At 37.4% G+C, this 24,022-nt stretch overlaps 1 protein-coding gene across 1 annotated transcript in view; it reads right to left on the minus strand.

Moving 5' to 3' along the window:
• CLIP4 (CAP-Gly domain containing linker protein family member 4) overlaps nucleotides 1-20,413 on the minus strand; it is a 55,450-nt gene extending 35,037 nt beyond the window's left edge. Inside the window, exons 1-7 of the mRNA XM_065891090.1 lie at nucleotides 20,281-20,413; nucleotides 12,368-12,507; nucleotides 11,509-11,602; nucleotides 10,276-10,437; nucleotides 8,437-8,555; nucleotides 5,291-5,527; nucleotides 2,543-2,678 (exon numbers count right to left, since the gene is read on the minus strand). Of these exons, the coding sequence (XP_065747162.1) occupies nucleotides 2,543-2,678; nucleotides 5,291-5,527; nucleotides 8,437-8,555; nucleotides 10,276-10,437; nucleotides 11,509-11,602; nucleotides 12,368-12,507; nucleotides 20,281-20,413 (1,021 nt within the window). The remainder of the gene's footprint in view (nucleotides 1-2,542; nucleotides 2,679-5,290; nucleotides 5,528-8,436; nucleotides 8,556-10,275; nucleotides 10,438-11,508; nucleotides 11,603-12,367; nucleotides 12,508-20,280) is intronic.
• Between the last annotated feature and the right edge of the window lie 3,609 nt (nucleotides 20,414-24,022).

The raw sequence follows: 24,022 nt of genomic DNA on the forward strand, positions 1-24,022 counted from the left end.
GTCAATGGTTGCCAGGGGCTGAGGTGGGAAGGGATGAACAGGTGGAGCACAGAGGATTTTCAGGGCAGTGAAAACACTCTATAATATGGCAATGATGGATACATGCCCTTATACACTTGTCCAAACCCACAGAATATACAACACAAAGAGTGACCCCTAAGGCAAACTATGGACTCTGAGTGATTATGATGTGTCCATGTAGGTGCATCCACTGTAAGAAATGTACACTCTGGTGAAGGGATGTTGATAAAAGGGGAAACTGTGCATGTGTGGGCAGGAGGTATACAGGAAATCTCTGTACCTTCCTCTCAATTTTGCTATGAACCAAAAGCTGCTTTTAAAAAGATCTTTAAAAAATTATTATAAAATTTTTACAATCAAAACAATCTAATATGTGCTACAATTAATAGATCAATGGGACAAAACAATCCCAAAACAGACTACAGCATTTATAAGAACTTAATTTATATTAAAGGAAGTACAACAAGCCAAAGCGAAAGTGACAGATTTAGAGAGAGGAAAAAAACCCAAAAAACTGTTGCTGAAAAGAGACAAATGCTTTGGCTTCTGCTTAGTCAGGGGGTTCTCTGCCTCTCCTGCTCCCCACACCTCAAGTACTGACAGTTTAGCAAAGATCTGGCTCAGACTACTGAGCTGGCTCAGCAGGAAGGGCTATTCCCATTTTTATATAATCCAACACATGACCCCTGCCCCCCAACTTGCCGTAAAGTATGTAAAAGGGGATGGAGACAGGGTCCTTGCGTACCCATCTTTGTCCTAATCAAGCATGCCTCTCCTTGGAATGATGGGATTTAGGAGGCCACGTGCATTCTGTTACAATCTAAGCATTTCTCACGGCTCTGATTTACATCTGCTCTCTGTGTTGCTAATGGTCTTGATCTTGCCCTTAGTCTGCTTGACAGTTGCCAAAATTAGCTAATAGAGTAAAACTAAACTTAAATTCTTATCCTTATACAACTAGCCAAATAAACTCCAAATTAAGTAATGTGGTATTTAAAAATTAAAACATTCAAAAGAATAAAATATATAACCTATAATGAATTCTGGATTAGGAAGAACTATCTACTTTAGCATAAAAGCAGTTATAAGAAATTATAAAGGAAAAGTCTTTTAACTGCATAAAACTACATGTCCAAAAACACTGCAAATGAAGTTCAAAGGCAAATGACAAACTGGGCAAAAAATCTGTAATAAATATAAAGGCTTCATATCCTAAAGATGCATTTATTTTTTAAAAACTCATCAGTTTTTTAAAAAGCTAACATCCCAATTTTCAATTGGCAAATAATATGAATAATTATTTCTTGGCAATTGCCAAGATAACACAAAAAATACATGTGCTACAATAGAACATTTTAGGTATTTTATTTCACCACAGTCAGAATAACATGAATTTAAACAGAAATTTTCACCCATCAAATTGGAAAAATTAAAGGAAATTGAGCCATAAAAAATCACATTTTCAAACAATATTTAAAGATTTGAGGAAATTATAATAGGATGTCAGATAAAAATGCAGACTATTTAACTATATATAATCCAAATTTTGTGGAAAAAATAAACAGAAAATATATACAGGTGATTTTTTTTTCTCCTTTTTTATGTTTTTTAAATCTAACGTAATGGACACTTTTTATAAACAAAAATTTTAATAATATACCCCAAAATGAGGCTCCATCTTAAGTGTATGACAAAAGGAAACTGGTGATTTTGATAAATTCATAACAGCTAGCAAATAGTTAACATTTTGGGGGGTGCTTACTGGGAACCAAGCACTATTCTAGGTGCTTTATATATTTATCAACACATTTAATTCCCACATGAACTCTTGCGGTATTGCTATCCTCATTTTACAGAAGAAAACTGAGGCACAAGAAGAGAAAGAAGGTCCCACAGCTGGTAGGTAGAGCAGCTGATTCACACCCAAGCAGTCAGGCTCCAAAGCCCATGCTCTTCAACACTGTACCATATACTGCCTTCCCTGTCGAGCTACAAGATCAAATACTGCGCAACCAGGGAAATTAATGTTCTGGGAAAGTACTTCACAACAAGGAAAAATATTCACAACATAGTAAGTGACAAAAGCAAACTGAAATCAATGTGTCAAGGTGTGTGTGTGTGTATACGAGAGAAACAGAGAATGTAAAATAAAGCAAACATTTGTCTGAAAAAGAAAATCATCCCAGCTCAGGAGCACAGTAATTAAGTTGGCCTCACTTGCTTTTCAATTTTTCAAGTTTTTCAACCTCTAGAGCTCTGTATTTCCTTGGTAATAAAGAATAAAATCCCTCCTTCAGTCATGACACCACCATGAGCAGGATTTAGGAGGGTCTCCCGAGCTAGGTGCCCTCCTAGTAAGACACCCTCTCCCAAGCACAATATTGCTCACAGTAAGAAAAGGGCAGTCGCTTCATTTATTACATAAGTAACCGGGGAGAAGGTTTTATTTTAAAAATAATAAAAGAGTAAAATTTTATTATTTTAAATTAATTCTCATTAAATTAGATAGTATCTAACTTACCATATTTGGGGGCACATTTAAAGTACTGGACTTTCCCAACACTTCCATTGTTTTTTCCTTCTGGTTCATCCAACTCAATGCCAGCCCACTGCCCACTTGCAAATTCAGTTGTTCCACAAAATCTTAACGTTCCAACCTAAAGAAAATATAAATCAGAGTAACTTTTGAGTACTACCAGTAATTCTAAGTTTCCCACTCTTGCAACTTTATCATGGAAGTCTTTCAAAAACATTCTCTCAGGGCTTCCCTGGTGGCGCAGTGGTTGAGAGTCCGCCTGCCGATGCAGGGGACACGGGTTCGTGCCCCGGTCTGGGAGGATCTCACATGCTGCGGAGCAGCTGGGCCCGTGAGCTATGGCCACTGAGCCTGCGCGTCCGGAGCCTGTGCTCCGCAACGGGAGAGGCCACAACAGTGAGAGGCCCGCGTACCGCAAAAAAAAAAAAAAAAAAAAAACATTCTCTCAAAGTAGACTTCAGAAGAAGGAAAATATTACCAGGGATAAAAAGAGACATTAAATAATGATAAAAGAGTCAACGGACCAAGAAGGCATAAGAATCCTAAATCTATATGTACCTAACAACTGAGCTCCAAGACATATGAAGTGAAAACTGATAGAACTAAAAAGAGAGACAAATCTACAATCACAGTGAAACTTCAACACACCTCTCTCCATAATCAACAGGCCAAGAAGGCAGAAAACCAGTAAGGATACAGAAAAACTGAAACCTGAAACCAGCTATAAACCAGTTTGACCTGACATTTATAAAATATTCCATCCAAAACAGCAATACAGGACTTCCCTGGTGGCGCAGTGGTTGAGAATCCGCCTGCCAATGCAGGGGACATGGGTTCAAGCCCTGGTCCGGGAAGATCCCACATCTTGCAGAGCAACTAAGCCCGTGCACCACAACTACTGAGCCTGCGCTCTAGAGCCCACGAACCACAACTACTGAGCCCGTGTGCCACAACTACTGAAGCTCACGCGCCCAGAGCCTGTGCTCCGCAACAAGAGAAGCCACTGCGATGTGAAGGCCACGCACCGCAACAAAGAGTAGCCCCCACTCGCCGCAACTAGAGAAAGCCCATGCACAGCAACGAAGACCCAATGCAGCCAAAAATAAATAAATAAAATAAATAAATTTATTTTTAAAAAAAAGAGAAACACAGAGAACTAAACACACAAACCCTATCTATACCTAGCACTCTATCCAAAAATTAACTCAGAATTAAATGTAAAACTAAATATAAAACCTAAAACTGTAACCATCTAAAAGAAAACATAGTAGAAAATTTCTCAGATATTCTAAACACACAATCCATAAAATAGAATTTTGATAAAATGAACTTCATGAGAATTTAAAACGCCTGCTCTTTGAAAGACAGTCCTAAGAGAATGAAAAGACAAGCAATAGACTGAGGGTAAATATAAATGAAACAAGACTGGCTGTGAGGTGACAAAGGTAAACACTGCCGACTGATATACGCATGTTCGTTATATGTTTCTACTTTTGTATAGCTTTAAATTACTCAAAATAAAAAGTAGTAAAATAAAACACAGAATAACTCTTCTAAAAGTCCATTCTCAGACGTAGGACAGGAATACTAAAGAAGCTGAATATTAATCCAAAGGGGAGAAAATGCTATGCATTCATAATTTCTTGGTATTTTAGCTCCACAGATAGGACAACGGAAAACTAACAAATGTCCATGAATGTATTCTTGTGGAAGTTGGTAAATGTCATTCTCAGTGTAATAGTTTGTAGCTTACCTTCCTTTTTGAAGCAACTTTCTTAGTAACTCAAATGTTCAAATTTCAGTGTTTTCTGAGAAAAGTGCATAACACTCCCCACAAACCCACCCAGATATTTAGCCGTAGCTATTTTAGAAATTCCACATGCAAGCGCAAATTCCCTGTCCCATTCTCCATACCAAGCTCCCAATTGGCCCTAAAAAGAGAAAAACAGCTCTCCCATCCATGTGAGGTTTTTATAAAGAGAGAAGGGCAACAAGTGAAAGCCACCTGGAAACTGAGGCTCTGGAGAAAGAGGTGTCCAGAGAATCTTCAGTCGGGTGGAGTTGGGAGTCCTCTTTCCCACATACATTTTCATTACCAGGTTGAAATCATATCTAAGATTTCCCTGTTTGTGGGATCAAGAAGCCAAACACCCAGGAACAGTGAGGGTCACCTTTGCTCCGTTTCTGTGCAGTAGTAGCTGTGGGAGAATCACTACTGAGGAGGGGTGTGAGCGGGGAGCTGCAAGGGAAGACCTGCAGGCTGGACTGAGGAGGGGTGTGAGCGGGGAGCTGCAAGGGAAGACCTGCAGGCTGGACTGAGGAGGGGTGTGAGCGGGGAGCTGCAAGGGAAGACCTGCAGGCTGGACTGAGGAGGGGTGTGAGCGGGGAGCTGCAAGGGAAGACCTGCAGGCTGGACTGAGGAGGGGTGTGAGCGGGGAGCTGCAAGGGAAGACCTGCAGGCTGAGGCCTCTAAATTCAGTCGGCAGCTCCACTATGCTCCACTTTTCTCCCACTCAAATAAAGATGTCTTCGTTATTCAGTCTGAATAGCTTATATTCTTAAATTATGCTTTATAGTAACCGTGCATCTAAGTTTCGAGTTTTCCATTAAGTATCCTTCTACCTACATATGGAACTTAAAAAAAAAACAACACAAAACCACACTGCACCCTTGGCACACAGGCCACATAATGACCTTGGACATCGCTTTAGAGACTGCAGCTACTGACTATACCTTCTGTCTTGCAATAACGACACGATACCCCAGCTTCAGGCCAAGTGACGTCAGCATCACCTTGCTAGTAACAGGATCGTAACTTGGAAGCGATGGCTTTGAGAGATCACATGACAGAGGCACCGCATCGAGCAGCATCTGCTTGATTTCTTTAGCAGTTGCCGCGGCATCGGCCATTTCTAAGGGCATTTCGACCGGGTCTGGGACAACGTCAGCGGGGATCTGTCCTTTGTCATTCTACAAATAAAGAGAAGAGAAATTTTTCAGTTCATATCTGTTCAGAGCTCTACACAGTCATATAAAAGTATTTTTGGAAAAAGTAAGTTAAATTCATCTATCATTTATTTATTCAAAAGTATTTACTAAACTTCTACCACCTGCCAGACACCATTCTAAGTGCTAAAGGCACACAGTGAAGAAAACAAAAGCCCCGCCCTCAAAAAGCACACAGCCTGGTGAGAGGCAGAATATAATCACACACATAAAACGTATGGTGTATCAAAGGGTAAAAAGTGGCAGAGAGAACAAAGCAGGTTAAGGGGGACAGGGAACACGGGCACAGAGATGGCTATTCACACACAGGGGTCAGGGAGGGCCTCGCTGCTGAGAGGCACTGGCGCAGAGGTCCAGGGAGGTGAGGGAACACACGGCAGCTCAGCTGGTGGGGACTGAGGTCCAGGCTCGGGGAAGAGCAGGAAGGCAGTCAGTGGGAAGCGAGCCTGGCTTCACAGGCTGGAGACAGAAGTCACAGGACTGCCTGGCTTCCCAACGCCAGACCCGAGACTCCCTCCCCTCCCCCAGAGCTGCCACCTTGGCTCTGTGACCTCGACCCATCCTGCCCACTCATGGAGTGACTCAGATTTTAAGAACAGAATCTATAGGTTTGATACTTCTAAAATCTGGGCTGGGATTTATCCTGCAGCAAGCAAAAATGGGCAGTCACAGGCCCACTAACATTTGCACAGTGTTTATATAAGCAAAATCCTATCATATAAATTATCTCATTTGGTTATCACAGCAAGAAAAAGCTTGTGAATAAAACAGATAAAAATTTTTACCTGTTAAGAGTCTGGACTGTAGCAGAAGACACCAACTAAACAAGTAAGATATCACTACCATTTCCAGTTTGCCAATTAGGAAAATTAGGCAAGGAGAGATGAACGACTCGCTCAGCATCATCTCCATAATTACTGCAGGGATGACACTGCAGTCCATGTCCAGCACCCACTGGACTCTCAGCCCTTCTGCTGCTCTGTGCTGTCCTACCCTCAAACAAGTTCTCTTTCTTCTACGTTCCCTAACCAAAAACTCAGGCTTCATCAGAAAGATTCCAGACTGTAATCTTTTCTTAATAAGATGAACCAAGATTCTTTTGCTCAGAAAACTTTTTCCCTTTCCTTCTCCTCTAATAATTATCTTCAAATGATCCATATGGATAAAAGTATGAGGCTTTTAGAACACATTTAGTTTGCAAGTGCCTCACATTTTTTATTTTAAAATTCAAGTCAGTTTCGTCCTAAGTAAAAACATGGTAGGAAGACATATTATCAAATTTCTGGGACAGTGATGAACTATTTTGATCCCCGATTTTTTTTTTCAAAGAAAAAGTACAAAATGTAATGAAAATACCTATAGCGCTAATCGTACTCTTGAGAAAAAGACAGAGGGAAAAAAACTTTTTTTAATCAACAAACCTGTCATGATAAGTTGTAAATAAGCTATATTTACAATGAATATTTACTTCAGATTTTTAAGTCCTCACCTTTCTAGAGTAAGTCACACACTTCCATCAATTCCTATATAAAATAAAACTTCTGTTTAAAAAATACTAAATAATAATAAAGTAACAATGATATCATGTTAACATAAGGCGGCTTGTTCATGATTAGCTATAGAATTCCATTTTCTTCTAAAGTAGTGGCTGTCAGGGTCTGATCCAAGGGCAACTGCTGACCCACATATTGACTGCTTTTTTTTTTAAGTATTAACCTCCAAAATTCGGTAATCTATTAATTCTTTGGGGCCTGAATTGGTAATTTACCTCAATGACACACTTCACTGCAACTTACTGGGTTCAAAATATTCTCTCCACTAATAGGGTCTTGTCAACCGTTGTACTAGCAAAAGCAAACACGTATCACCTTCACACTCGAGCCAAACTGAATTACCATCTCCTAGCCTTTGTGCACGCTACTCTCTCTGCCTAACATGCCCTTCTCAGCTTCCTCCTGTACCTGGTTAATTCTTAACTACGTTTAAGCACCCAACATCACTTTTGCCAGGACACACTACAGTAAAACTGACTGCTCTCTTGTCTGTCCTCCCCTCTAGACAATATTCTCTTTGAGGACAGAGACGTATTTGTTGTTGTATTCTCCCAGTGCCCAATAAACAAGAGGACCTGAACGAAGGAGGGAGGGAAGGAGGAAGAAAGGGGTTGGGTTAAATAATTAATGGGGTTAAACAGAAAGAAAAGGGGCAAATAAGTAGGGAGGGAAGGGAAAACAGGAAAGCAGAGAGGGAGCGAGGAAAAGAGGAAGGGAAGAGGCTTTTTCTAACATTGCCCACCCCTGCCCCTTCAAGAGAAGGCACAGACCCAATTAAGAATCCCTGCCAGAGCAAGTCACTGCTATCAATATAACAAAAAAGAACATTGAGAGCCACTTTTGGGAAGACAACAAAATACCAAATGATTTGAAGATTTACTGCACTGTTAAATATGCATTTTTTAAATTGTCTGAAATAAAACTTCTTTCCAAAAGAATTTAAAATATGATTTAATACAGAAATATAACTTTAATATATGCGCTTCTATTTAACAGCTAAGGTTTTATAAATATACCAAAAGCTTAAATGAAAGATCCTTTTAAACTCAAAGATGATACTTTAAAGAGTATTTTACTTATCTGAAGGAAAGTAAGGTTTATAGAGCTTATCAATATAAAAGGACTGAAATTCACTGCTATGCCTTAAATTTATTTGAGATAAAAGTTTATCACCATTACTCTTTACATGCAGCGCAAAAACATAAATTATTTACCTATATAAGAGTTCTACAACAACATCCAGATTCAACTCTTTCCTGGGAGATAATGTTAGATGTTTTTATTCTTTTAATATTTTTCACTTTTAATTTAACCTCTTACCCTAAATGCAGGGTTTGCTCCATGCTCCAATAAGCATTTCACAGTACCTGCACACAGGTTATATGCAGCAATATGCAGAGCTGTTCCAAAATTAAAGTCACTGCAGGTGGCATCCACATCTGCAATTAAACATCGCAAGCGTATTGACAAAATTTTCAAATTAAGCGAGTATAATGTAAAAGGAGACAGGTTGGGTTTATTTGGGGGAGGAGGGGTATTAGCTATTTAGGAGACTTAAACCAACCCACTAAAAGGACGATTCTCACAATGGAACAAACTCTTCATATTACAACCTACTTAACTAATTCTTTTCTTAGTACGATAAAATTTCACTATCAAATGGACTGATATTATGATGGGTTTTCCAACCATCACAAACTAAACTATATTTTAAAGCAATTAATGGCAATAATTCATACTTGTAAAAGTAACTATCTTAACACACTCTCTCATTAAACCTCTTGCATATTTGCCATGACAACTATAATGTAGTAGGGTTTAGGTCAGGGACTAGCAAACTATGGCCATGGCCAAAACCAACTCACCATCTGTTTTTGTAAATAAAGTTTTATTAGAACACAGCCACATAGTCTCTGTGGCTACTTTCACACCACAACTGCAGAATCAAGTAGCTGCAACAGAGACCATGTGGTCCACAAAACCTAAAATATTTACTATCTGCCTCTTCAGGGAAAAACTAGTAGGTAAAACAATGGAGAATTCTCAAGACAGGAATAAATTACCGATTAATTAAACATATGTATCATGCGTACATACTGTATTCATTCACAATACTTTATTCAACAAATGAATTCGGACTTCACAATAAGAATGGGAATCGTGCAATTCTAAAAACATTTTAATAACTTTCAACAAATCATCACGATGCTATACAGCAAATACTCCAGATTTGGGGATCCCATTTTGACTGTTTTTTAGAATATGGGTTTAATATACCTCTGGTTCTGCCAATCCGACCTTAATCTAACTACAGTTCCACCATCCCACACCCTACCTACAATTGTAAACAAACTAAGACATGTTCAGGACACTCTCCTGAGCTATTAAAGACACTGTACTATCAAGAGAGGCTTTCCTCCTAACATCATTCAAAAAGTGAAAAAGTAAAAAGGTAAAGAGGAGATGGACAATTATACAAAGCAGAGGTTAGAAACAGACACTCTGGGAAAGTTATCTATGCCATCTCTAAAACAAGTCTTCTACAAATGGAGAAAACACTGTATACAACTTTTAAAGTAATACTACTGCACTTGCCCTCATTTTTTTCTCAAAAGAAAACTGCCCCCCTGAGAGGACCCAGAGAGAATGTCTAAATACAGGACTGTGATTTAGACATTATGATGTTCAATTTTAGGATAGCATCATCAAGACAGGAAGAAAAAAAAAAATGAAAATCTATCCCTTAATGGAATCACAGAATTTCAGAACTGAATGCCACCTAAAATAAATATTCTTCATGATTTCAATGTTTAGCTCTGAAGGTTTTATTGCTCTATTTCTGGCTACACAGGTAAGACAAAAGAAGTATACATAGATTCAATTACACTTTATAAAATCCATGTTATACTGGGGGACTTGAAGAGATATAAAAGGCCAGAAAACACTTTATTTTGTTTCTCTTTGTATTAAGTCTTCTGTGAAAGGATAGTAACTAATCTTCAATAAAGAAAAGTTAAACTGTTTCTGAAAAATAAAATGGGATTGGAGGTCACATGGAACAAGATGGATTAGAAGTAGAAGTATCTTTGAATTATAATTTTTATGCCACTAATAAAGTATTCAAGTAATAACATCTAATGGTGATCTTACAGTACTTGCCTTTTGGTTTAGATGTCTTCAAAATCACTCTTATAAGTTCAGGGACATCAAAATAAGCAGCATAATGCAAAGCATTCATATTTGTCCAGCGACTCCGCAAACTAACATCTGCTCCCAGATCGATAAGTTGAATTGCAAATTTTACAGCTGTATCAACATCACCTAGAGAAGGTTTTCTAAATTATTTTTCTTCAGTACAAATTCCAGTGGATGGCCATCTACTACCTCATCTAAAAAGCCAATGCAAACAGCGTACTGAATATACACTTACAACTCAAAAGATGTAACAAGGGATTTATTCTAGGAAAATAATCAAACCCAAGGGTAGATAAACACTTGGCTGTAAAGATGTTCATCACAGCACTTTTTATTATGAATAAAATTTTGAAACAACCTAAAAGTACAATAATAAGACACTGGTTACATAAATTATGAGACATCCATATAATGCAATACTACAGAGCCATTAAAACCAGGGTTACACAGAGTGTACTCTGTGGACCACTGCCGGTCCCAAACTGTAATTCATACTTTTTATAACTCTTTTCTTTTTCCCTATGTAATCATTTCTTCTGAATAAATTAACTGAAATATAATTTTATGCTTTTGAAAAATACTTGGGCTTGTATTTTATGTCTTTATCTCATTTTTCTATTACAAACTCATTTTTATTTTATTTTACAAAAGTATCAGTCCATGATGGATTGCGGAAAGAAAAAAAAAAGAGTCCTTCACTATCAAGTTTAAGAAGCATTGTATCGGACTACTGAAACAGGGAGAGGTGTTCACAGCATATAATTAAGTAAAAGGCAGGTGTAAAAAATAGTAAAGAACAGGCGAATGCCAATTTGGAAACTATGCACATATGTTATGTATGTAGGAACAGACCTAAAGACCAGGACTGTAGGATTGGGACTGCCTGGAAAACGGAGCATGGATTGTCAAACCTTGCCATAAACTCTCAAGAAGGTTCCAGGTGTTACCAGTTACTCTCACCTAGCAAACAGGCTAGCATGAAGCCTGTTCCAGAAAAGTTGGGAGGTAACAGGAGATTAAAAAGACTCCCTTGAGAAAAGGGAGGAAAGGCAACAAGGTGTGTGGAAGACCTAACTGAATCCTCGCCTATTCAGGGAATATTATTATCATCAGCCAGGTGCCCTCCCAGGGACTCTGGTTGGCATAAACAAGTTATACAGATGTCTTAAGCCATTAACAGATTCACCACACACTTACCAATACCATGAGCTCCAGATTTGCAAGTATAATGTAAAAGAGTCATATCTGTCAATCCATCTCTGTCATTCACGTTGCAACCTCTCTTAAGAATCTGAGGAAACCAAGGAAGATATTATTACAACATAAAGTCTACTGATTTCAAACCAATGCTGGGAAACCAAGTTAGTCTATCTTATTAAATTAGTTCTCAGTAAAACGCGTAGACAGAACTGGCTTCTCTTAAGGATAAATTTTAAGTCTGTACCCTACAACAATAATGAAAACTGAACTTGTCACCAGACGGAAGGAAATTCTTAAAGAGTATTCCAAAGTAATTTGGCACCCCAAATACATTCCTTAACCTCTCAAAGGACAAGCAAATTTCCTTTCTAATGGGAGTAATGGTATTTTAAAAAGTATAAGCTCCCTCTTCTTACAACATGACAGTATGCTGGTCAAGGAACACAGCATTATTCTTTTATCCCTCTTCCAAAAAACCAAATATTTTTTAAAATTATATTTAAGCCTAGATCTTTACCAAGCCACCCCAAAGTATAGATAAATGTGACAGTAATCAAATCTCCTCATGAAAGTATATTTTTAAATTTACAAAATCAACTTGTACAAAGAAAGAAGGCTCCCTCTGCTCCCACCAAGAGTCAGATGTCAGAACTCCAGACGCAAGGGAGTGAGGAGCATGAGGGAGTAATGGAAAGAACGTACTAACTCACTGCTCCACGAAAACCTATGAAGAACGAGCATCAGCATCTTTAAAAGGTTTCCCCTTTATCACCCCCTTCCCATTCAGATGGGGAAAAACATCTATACAATTAACAACCCTAACAATACAAGACTTAACAACGTAAGAATGCCTTACCTCATTTCCAATAACGTCAATATTTTGCTGGACCTGAGGAACCCACTGTCTTAAAATGGCAAATAATTCTGATACAGAAGTTTTGGGATCGAAGAGAATTTCCTGGCATGATGTATCATTAGGATCAAAGAAAGAAAACTCTGTTTGAAATTTAAAAGGTGTAAGTTAAATTTATTAAAATTTCAAAATACGTATATTGAAAATAATAAACAAGACCAGGACTCAAATAACACAAATATTTTTAGGTGCAGAAAAAGTAGATTTACCGTAAGCAATTCTCAAAACCAAAGTCAGGATCACCAAAAATTATGAGGCATTTCTGAACTGCTAGAGAATGAGATTTCCATGCATCACACTACATCTTATCACAAATGAAACAAAAATCTGAGCGTACTGATCTTAAACGCTGAAGTTTCCAAGAACTTCTTCTAAAGCACAGAAAATCTGTCAAATTTTATAGGTATTTTCACCTCTCAAAACATAAACATGTCATGAACAGTAGATCCACATCCATGATTAAAACATACATAATAGAAAGAAATACGCCAAAATCTCAACAGTGTACTAGAACAATGTGTAATCTTAAGTATTCTTTTTACTTCTATGTTTTCCTTATTTTCTATAATAAACAGGCATTACTTTGAAGCCTTGGGACCGAGTGATTGGGTTATTTTGGAGTATATATTAGTAAAGACATGGAATACTAGACACAATTGAACATGATTTTTAAATCTTTTAAAACTTCCTTAAGGTTCAGAGAGAACAGATCATCCTATGGCTAGAGAATAAAAGAGAATAGAAGAAAATCAGATTCTACTATCTTGAACACTCTGTAAGAAGGTAGGGAATCTAAAAAACCAGAAGCATCTAAAGAAGAGAAGCATTAGAGAAGCAATATTTGCTGAGTGCTTACAATTTACCAAACACCTTACAAATCTTCCCAGACACCTTACCTGACAGGTATTATTATTCTCATTTTGCAGATAAGGAAACCAAAGCTCAGACTAAATAATACTTGCTCAAACTCACACAGCTAGTAAGTGGCAGATTTGGGGCAGAAAATCAGGTTTGCCTCCAAAGTCTATCTTCTTTCCTCTATTATGCTGTCTCCCCAAGAGAATTCACTATTGAGCTCAGATTTTAACAGCATACGTGAGTAGCAGGATTTGTGTGGCTTTTTAATTTTCTTCTCTGTGTTTTTATTTATTTTCCAAAATTATACTATGTACACAAAGCTCTTACTTTTAGAATCAGGGTAACTGAACGATGAAAGGAGAAGCACAAAACCAAGGACGTATATAAAAGTAGAGCAGTCCGGACTTCCCTGGTGGCGCAGTGGTTGAGAGTCCGCCTGCTGATGCAGGGGACACAGGTTCGTGCCCCGGTCCGGGAAGATCCCACATGCCGCGGAGCGGCTGGGCCCATGAGCCATGGCCACTGAGCCTGCGCGTCCGGAGCCCGTGCTCCGCAACGGGAGAGGCCACAACAGTGAGAGGCCCACGTACAGCAAAAAAAAAAAAAAAAAAGTAGAGCAGTCCAGCAGAAGAGAATCAGAAAGACTAAAACTAAAAGCATATCCTATTCAAAATCTCAGAGAACAAAATGGTCCTCTACAAACAGAAGAGTCAGAAGAGAATCAGTATGTAACACAGATACCAATTTCTCAAAGATTTGGGTGTGTTTCCTATAAATAGCAGTTTACTGGAATTTTTTTTTTTGGTCTAATTAATTCAGCCATTCAATAAATATTTATGCATCAGTGACTTTTCTAGGCATTGGGCACTTCTAGTAGAGAAATTCCTAAATATATACCTAAACAGACTCTTCTGCGTGTGTCTACAGGAGACATGTACAGGAATGCTTATTCTAGCACTGGTTATCATAGCAAAATAACTGGGAAACTGAAACATCTCTCCATAGAGGATGTATAGAAAGTGGTATATCCATAGGATGGATTCGATGCTTTCTTACAACTAAATAAATGAATTTGATATCTACATTATGAATTGATAAGGATAGGTCTCAAAAAAACATACTGATAAATAAAATAAGTTGAAGAATAATATACAATATCTATCATTTCCATAAAATTACAAATACACAAAACAATCCTATATACTGTTTATGGATGCTCATATATGTAGTAAATGTATAATTAAATGGTCTGCAATCTTCACACTAAATATAAGATGGTGGTTGCCTCTGGGGAGCAAGGAAAATGGATCCAGAAAGGAAAATGGAGGGAATTTCAACTTTAAGGTTTTAATTCTTATAATTGAAAAACAGGAGCTAAAGGAAATAAGATACTATGCTAATAATTATTCTTTCTGATGGTGGATACGTGTGACACATGTTTGCTATCACTATATTTTCTGCATTTTTAAATGACTTCCCATTTTTAAAAAATGAAACACAATGGAAAAAGAACATAACAATAAAAGTGCCAATAAATGTGTAAGGCTTATTTAAAGAAAACTGAAGTGGTGGGTGACTTAAATGGAGAGACACATCATGTTCCTGAACTGGAAGATAAAATATTTAAGGCTGTCAATTTTCCCAACAACAATTATTTTAAATAATTTCAATTTTAATCAATCAAAATTTCACCTAGATTTATTTGTGGGAGGAGACAGACAAAATTATTCTACTGCTCATCTGTGCCAGAGCTTCTTAAACATTAACGTAGATAGGAATCACCTAGGGATCTTGTTATGATGTAGATTCCAATCCAGTAAGTCTCAGGTGGGGGCAGGGACTGCATTCTAACAAGCTCCCAGTGATGCCAATGCTACTAGACTAAGTACCACGTGATGAGAAGCAAATATCTAGACAGTAAATGTAAGAGAAATAAGCAAGAACATTTTAACTAAGAAGAATAATGATCAGAGTAGGGGGTAGGGGACACTAGCCTAATAAATACTAAAGCATATAATAATGCTTCTGTAATTATATACTGAGATAATGACAAACAGCAGACAGCTCATTTAAATACTAATGATAATATGTTATAAAGTGTCTAATAGGTGCCAGGAACTGTTCTATGCACTTTACATATATTACCTAATTTAATCTTCATGACAGCCATATGAGGTAGGTACTTTTTTTTTTTTTTGATGTAGGTACTATTATTGTTCTCATTTTATCAAAGAAGAAACAAAGGAATAGAGAAAGTAAGCCTTTTGCCCAAGATCACACAACTGTTAAGTGTGTGATCCTGTTGAGTCAGGATTGACCTATAATCCAAACTCACCTATAATTTTAAACTCTATGCTATACTACATATTAACGAATCTAACTACACCCAAATTTTAAGCTTCCACACAGAAAAAAAAAAAAAAAAGTTTTAATCAAAAGAAAGGAGGTGAAGGGTAGATGGGGAAGATACCCCACCAAGTCAAGATGGAATAACAGGGACCATATGTGTTCTTATTTCTGAAACAACCAAAAAACAACAACAACAAAGGAAAGAGATGAAATGAGGTTTCCAAGACACTGGACATCACTTAATGAAAGACACAATCCCTAAGAGACAGGATACAAACAAGTGAGTCTTACAACTGCCCCCATGTCTCCGCCCTGGGACTTTCCAGATTTCAGCAGGGAGAGAGGGAAACCAAGAAAAAGCCCATCAGACTCCTTGAGTTGTGGAGACAAAGCTGAGAGCTCAAAGAAATAAGGCAGCTAGAGTTCACAGGGCAGTGTATCAGACAGGAGAGAGATGCAAAGCAAGAGAACCCCAAAGGTCTGAAGAGAGTCCCCCTTGAGTACTTAATATATGCTTGTGAGGAAAAACCTGAGGTAAGGGAAAGAACCATCCAAAAGAATTAGAGGGATTAGTGCCCAGTGATCATACGGAGCCTAGAACTGTGCTTGTTCCCGCTAAAAAGAGTGAGAAAAAAATTCATCAGGCTTTGGGTAGAGTACTCAGTAGTGAGGAGTAATTAGCCCCAGATTAGCACTGCTCCAGAACCACCTAACAAATCATAAAGGCAAGATCTGAAAAGGTCAAACACTTTCCAAGTAATTTAACTGCATCCCAGAACAAAGCTCAAGAATATTCAAAGCTCAAGAAACAGAAAAATATCCAGCACCCAACAGGTAAAATTCACAACGTCTGGCATCCAATCAAAGATTACCAGGCCTGCAAAGGGAAAAACATGACCCATAATCAGGGGACTAGTCGATCAAAACAGATCTAGAGTTGACACAAATATTATAATTAACAGAAAAGGTCATTAAAACAGCCATTATATTATAACTGTATTCCAAATGTTCAAAAGGTTAAACAGACCCAAATCAAACTTTAGTGATGAAAACTACATCTGAGATGAAAACTACACTGGATGAGATCATCAGCTGATTAGACATTGCAGAAGAAGTGATTAATGGACCTGAAGACAGAGCAATAGAAACTACCCAAAATGAAACCAAAGAGAAAAAGAGTTCTTGAAATATGAAAAAAAGGCATCAGTGAGCTGTGGGAAAACTTCAAGTGGTCTAATATTTGTGTAACTGGAGTGCCTGAAAAGGAGGAGGGGCAGAAAAAGTATTTGAAGAAATAATGATTATCCAAACTTGATGAAAATTGAAACCTACAGACCCAAGAAGCTTAACAGTCCCCAAGCATAAGAACATAAAGAAAATTACACCAGGGCACATCACAGTAAAATTATGATAAACAGAAAATCTTAAAAGCAGCCAGGAAAAAAAGATCATTACATACAGAGAAACAAAAATGACAGCACATTTCCCATCAAGATAAGGGGGAACACAGTGAAGCAACATCTTTAAGCACTGAAAGAAAAAACTATCAACCCAGAATTCTATACCTAACAAATATAGTTTTCAAAAGAGATGATGACATAAAGATGTTTTCAGACATATAAAAGCTGAAAGGATTCCTCACCAGCAGATATGCACTGCAAGAAATGAACGTTAAAGGAAGCCCTTCAGGCAGAAGGAATGTGGTATCAGATGAAAATCTGGTCTGCACAAAGGAATGAATAACACTAGAAATGGTAACTATGTGGGTAAGTAAGATTTTTTGTTATTATTATTGCTTAAATCTCTTTAAGAGATAACTTCACTGTTTATGCAAAACTAATAACAATACACTTGGGGATTTTTTATACATGTAATGTGTGTTCTGTGACTGACTCTGAAGGCATTCAAAGCAAAAGAGTCCAAAAAGCTTTGTAGTCTTGCAGGGTAACCACCTTGAGGGTCGACACTGAGCTGAACGTCTAAGCTCTGGTTTGTGTGGGTTGGTTTCTTTTTCTTCGTTTCTTGATTTTAATCTCAGTCTCAGTCTCACATTCAATGGCTCCCATTACATTTAGGATAAAATACAAATTCCCTACCAAGGCCTAAATGATCCTGCCTGGTCTGGCCCCTGCCTTTTCCTCTGCAACTTCATCTCCTGCCATTCTGCCCTTCAACCACTTTGCTTCTCAGCCTCAAAGGCCTTCCATTATTTCTTAGGAAACACCAAAGTTTTTTCCCCAACTCTGTGCCGTTGATTTCCTATCCTTCTGCCTGGAACACTTCTCTCCAGGCTCTTCTCTCAACCAGCTGCTTCTGATCCTCCAGATGACCAGCCCATCTAAAACAGCCTTTCTGATCCATTATCCTCTACCACAGCACCCTGTTGCTTTTCTCCACAGAATTCATTATAATCTTTATGATTTGTTTCTTCATTTGTTTGTTTATTGTCTGTTTTCCCTCCTAGAATGTCGGTCTTGGTCACCGTGCTATCCCCAGCATCTACGACAGTACCTAGCATATAACAGGCCCTCAACAAATACTTACTCAATAAATACAACCCTGGATGCCACATTTTAAGGGGACACTGACTGACTACAGCATACTAAGAAGAAAACAACTAGAGTGAAAAGGGTCTAGAAATCCTGACAATGAGAGACTGGTGAAGGAACCAGAAATGTGTAGTCTAAAGAAGTACAGACTAATTTATCCAAATTATCTTTAAATATTTGAAGGTCATCATATAAAGAAGTATTTGTTCTACATATCAAACCAGTTAGCCAAAGTTTCAAGGAGACATACTTTGAGTCCATATACAAAAACAATTTTATCACAACTAAAACTTTAACAATGAAATGGACTATTTCATTAGTTTCCCACTATTGACAATATCCAAGCAGCTAAATGGTTATCTATCAGAGAACCTGAAAACATAATTTCTATACCGGGAAATGAGTAGGGAAAGCTGAACTACAGGTCCATTCAGATTCTAAGAATCTATCGTTCTAAGAATACAGGCAATTTTTAATTTCACTTATACAAAGGGAACAATATCCATTATCACCTTTCATTCAATGTATTTATTCAACAAACACTGCACAACTAATAGCAACAAATGACTACATTAGCCCAATGAGATAAACAAAAACAAAACATGATTCTACTCCATCCAAAGAGCTACAGTCTGGGAAAGGAAATAAGACAGTTATGACTCAAGACAGAATGAGGTAAGTGCCATTAGCAAGGTACAAAGTGCTTTTCAAGGTTTTTCCCGCATAATTGATTTTGTTATATCTGAAAATCAATATCCAGTCAATTTTTGTAAAAACTGCAAATAACTCCCAAGATCTAGTAGGCACAGGTTTTATGTAACACCTTTGATTGACTGCAAGGCAAGCTGCTACAGAATCTGAACACATAAAATAGCATACCTGGAGATGAGTAGTTATTAGAATGGATATGACTAAAAAGACAAATTCACAATCCAATCATTTTATATTCACTAATATTTAAAAATTGCATTATCTCTACCTCCAAAGACAATTTGAAATGGTGGCCCAATATTTTACTTGAAAAACTCTAACTAAATTAGAAAGGTAACACATCCATCAAGCTTACCTCCTGGTTTTCTTTTATTCCTTTATCAACTACCTGATAAAATAGGGTCCTGGGGAAATAAGTCTAAATAGATTAAAAACTAGAATACTCCTAAATTTACATTTTACAAAGAACATTTAAATGAACCAATTTAAATATGAATCAATCTCACACCACATTCCAGGGAAAGGTCTCACCCTCTCTGTCAAGTACAGGGCTTTTATTGTTTTGTTTTACTATACTTTATTTGTGTATACACTGATAATTACAATGGGAGACAACTGAAACAGGATCCAAATTAGGCTTGCTTGTGTATTAAAACACATCACTTGTTGTTACATTGTCACCCAAGTTTGGATCATTTCAGCAGTGATTATTTGGTTTGTTAATTAGAATCCCAGTATTGCAGAGACAACAGGGCCCTTAAAGATGCCTAGCGCACTGTGCTTTTATGTCTTTTTTTTCTTTTTCAGTACATGGCTTTTTAAGCAAGTCAATATATTTAACCAAAATAAATACATCAATAGCAGAAGAATGCTAGATGTCTAAGCACCACTGTATTATAAAAATAAAATCCTCTGAATCCACCGTGGTGCTTAAAATGAACATTTTTACATAATAAAAATGCTGACAGCAGAAATAAAGCGTTTAGCTTAAGAGGCAGAAAAAGCAATAAGCAATTGTTATTTTTGAAAAAGGAAAATTTAGCAGTTTTATGAAAACCACAACAAATGGTTTCAGGAAAAATTAGGAGTACAAAAAGGGTGTAAGACAGGGCTTCCCTGGTGGCTCGGTGGTTGAGAGTCCGCCTGCCGATGCAGGGGACACGGGTTCGTGCCCCTGTCCGGGAAGATCCCACATGCCGCGGAGTGGCTGGGCCCGTGAGCCATGGCCGCTGAGCCTGCGCGTCCGGAGCCTGTGCTCCGCAACAGGAGAGGCCACAACAGTGAGAGGCCCGCGTACCGCAAAAAATATATAAAATAAAAAAATAAAAGGGTGTAAGACAGAAGTCAAGTCACCAGTTCACAGAAAATAAACACAGCAACTTAACGTACCACAGTCTGAAGGCATTGGTGCTGCAGAAATGGAAAAGATAACTGGTGTATCGGAACCTTGAAATAAAAATGGGTATCTTCCAATCAACGAACTTCCTTCTAATGGAAAATCCGGAAGGTCCTCTATGGTCATCTTCTAGAAAGCCACCTTTAATGAAAGGGGGGGAAAAGCATATCTATTATATTTGTATGCAACTTAGAATAACTGCCTTCAGTCACAAAAAGCCTATTTTTTAAAAATATCTAATCTATTGACATTTTTAACTTCAACCGTCAAAAATCTATTTTAGAGAAAAAGGGGAAAATATTTCCTTTTAGCGAACTGTTGTTAAAGAATATACATTGCTTAATGCTGTCTCTCAGGGTCAACAGCTTATGTAATCTTTTTAGGCAAAGCTCGGGAGTAATAGAAAACTACTACTATATATTTCCTAATAATAGGTGAAAACATTTTTTAAACACTGAGCTACTCTAAATGGGCGATGTTCTCTTTACTCGCAGTAACAAACGAGATGCTATCCCTTGTAGGTGCATCTCTAACTTCTCATAGGATCTGACACAGGTTCTATCATCTGTCATCCAGTAGCTCATGCCACGTGCTCATCACATGAAAAAGATCTAGTTTAAAATGTGCTCATTATTTTCCAACATCCCAGAAAACTTCACTGAAAATTGACCGTATCACTTGTACAAATCTAAATCTAGGAGCTTATCGACACGGTTTCACTTAACAATGCAGAGGATCTGTTTAGTTCATCCCAGCAGAAGATGGAAGGCCATGCCTTTTAAACCACATCACTTATACTACCTCTCTTTTCCAGGAAACATGAGCACTCAGAATAAATATGTCTAAATTAGACAGCTGCTGCACCCCAGCACACATATCAGAGATGACACAGAATGCAGAGAAAATGTTAGTAAAACTGAACTATGAAGCTTAAAAACTTCCAGTTTCTTGTGCACCAAATCTTTGCAGTCTGAAATATTACGAATCTCTGTATCTGTTCAAAATATAAGCAGAAAACTATATTACAAAACTAAATAAAGGTGATTTTAGATTATTTCAGTAGAAAGAATAGAATAAGTAAAGATGGTTAAGAGATAGCTTACTCTAGCAGATAATGCCATGCTAGATATTACTCAATGTGTGCTCTATTATACTTGTAAACCAACTCTATGTCTATCACCTTTACCTATCATGCTTACCTACCATCACCACCCCGCTCCAAAGAAACAGTCACCTTTCTGAGCTAAGAGGTTTGTTTCCAATTAGATTCATATGTTTTCTGAATACCAGCAGAAACTGGTAAAGAGTAAGGCAATTTCTTTTTTCTCATAAGGTACAGTTTACATGGACATGGATATTACATATCAAATAACTTAACACAGTGTTACTATGTTAAAGGTATTCAAGGTTTCTTGGATGCTAAAATTACTCGCCACCCAATACTTTGAATCATTTTGACATTACCCTGGCCACATAAATAGGAAAAGTTGTTGCCATACAGCATGGTGAACTTCCTCAAATACTAACAATTTCAAAAAGTAGCGCCTACCACAAAGACAGTCCTCCTTCAATACTATAGCTTCTCAGTATTCAAAGTCAGTCAGGATTTCTACTTGTTGGCTTCTACAAATTACCTACCTGGCAGTAAATTTGAGCAAAATAGTCTATGCCGGGTATGAAGCATCCTTTAAAGTCAAGGACCAGAAATAAAATTTAATAAATATTAATATGTACAAGGCACTACACTATTCTAGATGTTTCAGAGAATACAAAAATGAGTAACAGATGGTCCATGCTTGTTAGGTAGCTTACAATCTACTAGGGTGAATAAAATAGTACTAATAACTATAGACGATAAAACTGAGTGAAATATGTTCCATAACCTAAGTACAAGGAACATTTGTTATGCGAGTTCCTGAGAATCAGAAATGGTGCAGTGAAACAAGCATCACCGAGATGAGTCTTGAAAGATGAGTAGGCAGAAATAAGGGCATAAATTTAAAAGGGGAGCCCATTAAAGGAATAGCAGGCTGGAACTTAGGCACATCTAGTAAGAGGTAAGGCTGTTGTGGTTTTTTAGGACTCTCCTCAGTAATGCTTTATATACCTGATCAAACACCAAACCACTTAATTCCATGAGCACTGGAAACAGCTGATTTTTTGAAAGGAGACTATCCGATTCAAGCTGTCTTAGGAAGGTTAATCTGACTACAATCACACTTTGGGACTCAGCCATGTTTTTAATGCTCCAGCAAAATGACTAAGTGGTTTTCTTTCTGAGCTGGTTAAGAGGAAGCCACCTTTCAAAACCTCCCTTTCAAAGAGTGGGGTTTCCCATTCAAAACTATTTTCTAAAGTGATCTTCAGAGTGTACCTTTCATTTTTTTGTAGACTTGAGATCCTTAAAGATAGGAACTGTATCTTACACGACTATCACTTGCCACAGGAGCTACATTAGTGTTTTATACACATTTAATAAATATTCAAATCCTAGATTTGACGTGGAAAGATGATTCATTCAACAAGATGTAATCAACTTCACTTTACATATCAGATATTTCAAACCCACAGAAGCTACTATATTACCTGAACAATGCAGTGAATATTCTTCATATTTTGTGTCTGCATTGCATTTTCCCCTGGTCCCATTCCCTTTCTTTCACACGAAAAGCCCAACATTCTACCTTTTGTCCCACTTAAGAAAGCTATACACCTCCACAAACTTCTGTATAGTTTTAGTTTAGAATCCTTTCCTAAAAGCGATTTCTGGATCTAAGGATCTGGGAATCTTGGTTAAACCTAGAGATGTGCTTAGCTGGACTGAGTATATACTTTCATTTCAAATCCTACTATGGTTACTTGGTGAGAATGGATTATGTAAAGATATCCAAGATTTAAAATTGGCCCCAATTAACTGTGTACATAACAGATGCAATAACAAGAATCAACTTCCCCAAAGTTTGATTTACATATGAATCCCATTACCCCGAATCAGCTCTGAGTAAATGCAACTTGTAACATGGCTCTAATATTTTGTTTTTTTTTCAGAGATACCTGGTCAATGCCCTAACATTAACATAAGTGCTAAAAACATAAGTGCTCAAAACCCACATGTGTCTAGTGGCTACCATATTGAACACTGAAGAAAGAACACTCCCCTCATCTCAGGAAGTTCTACTGAATCAAACTCTAGACAAGAAAACAATATACAAATGCCTGAAACAACAAGGAACAAAGGCTAACAACCTAAGCAAGCCCATGGTGGCATACTTAATTATACATAATTAACAAGAGAACAGTAAGCCTAAAAGTAACCAGATGTTCGCAGATTTACACTGGGATAAAGTGTTAAGTTGATTCTGTAACTTGAAGATCACTAGTATGTTTCAAAATTGGAGTTGTTATAAGCCATAAAAGACATCATATAAATATTTTTCTAAAAGCCTTGCTGATAGGGGCTGTTTCTGGTAAATCTGAAACGTCCGAAATAAATCCTGCAAAATACTATACCATGTGCCAAATCTTCTATAAAACAAATAAACATATTCATTCTATTTCAAGATTCAATCTTACAGCCCAAGTAGTCCATATCAAACGAGAGTATTTCAAAATGCATATTTATGTTAGCAAAATAGGATGGAAACCAGGATGGCTTTGCCTCATAAAAATGCAGAAAGCTAGACTTCTGCCAATTTCAATTATCTGCTTTCTCTGCACAGTTGCTACATGTCCCGC

This window comes from Phocoena phocoena, chromosome 14 (genome assembly GCF_963924675.1).
Source record: "Phocoena phocoena chromosome 14, mPhoPho1.1, whole genome shotgun sequence".
In the NCBI taxonomy this organism is placed as follows: Eukaryota; Metazoa; Chordata; class Mammalia; order Artiodactyla; family Phocoenidae; genus Phocoena; species Phocoena phocoena.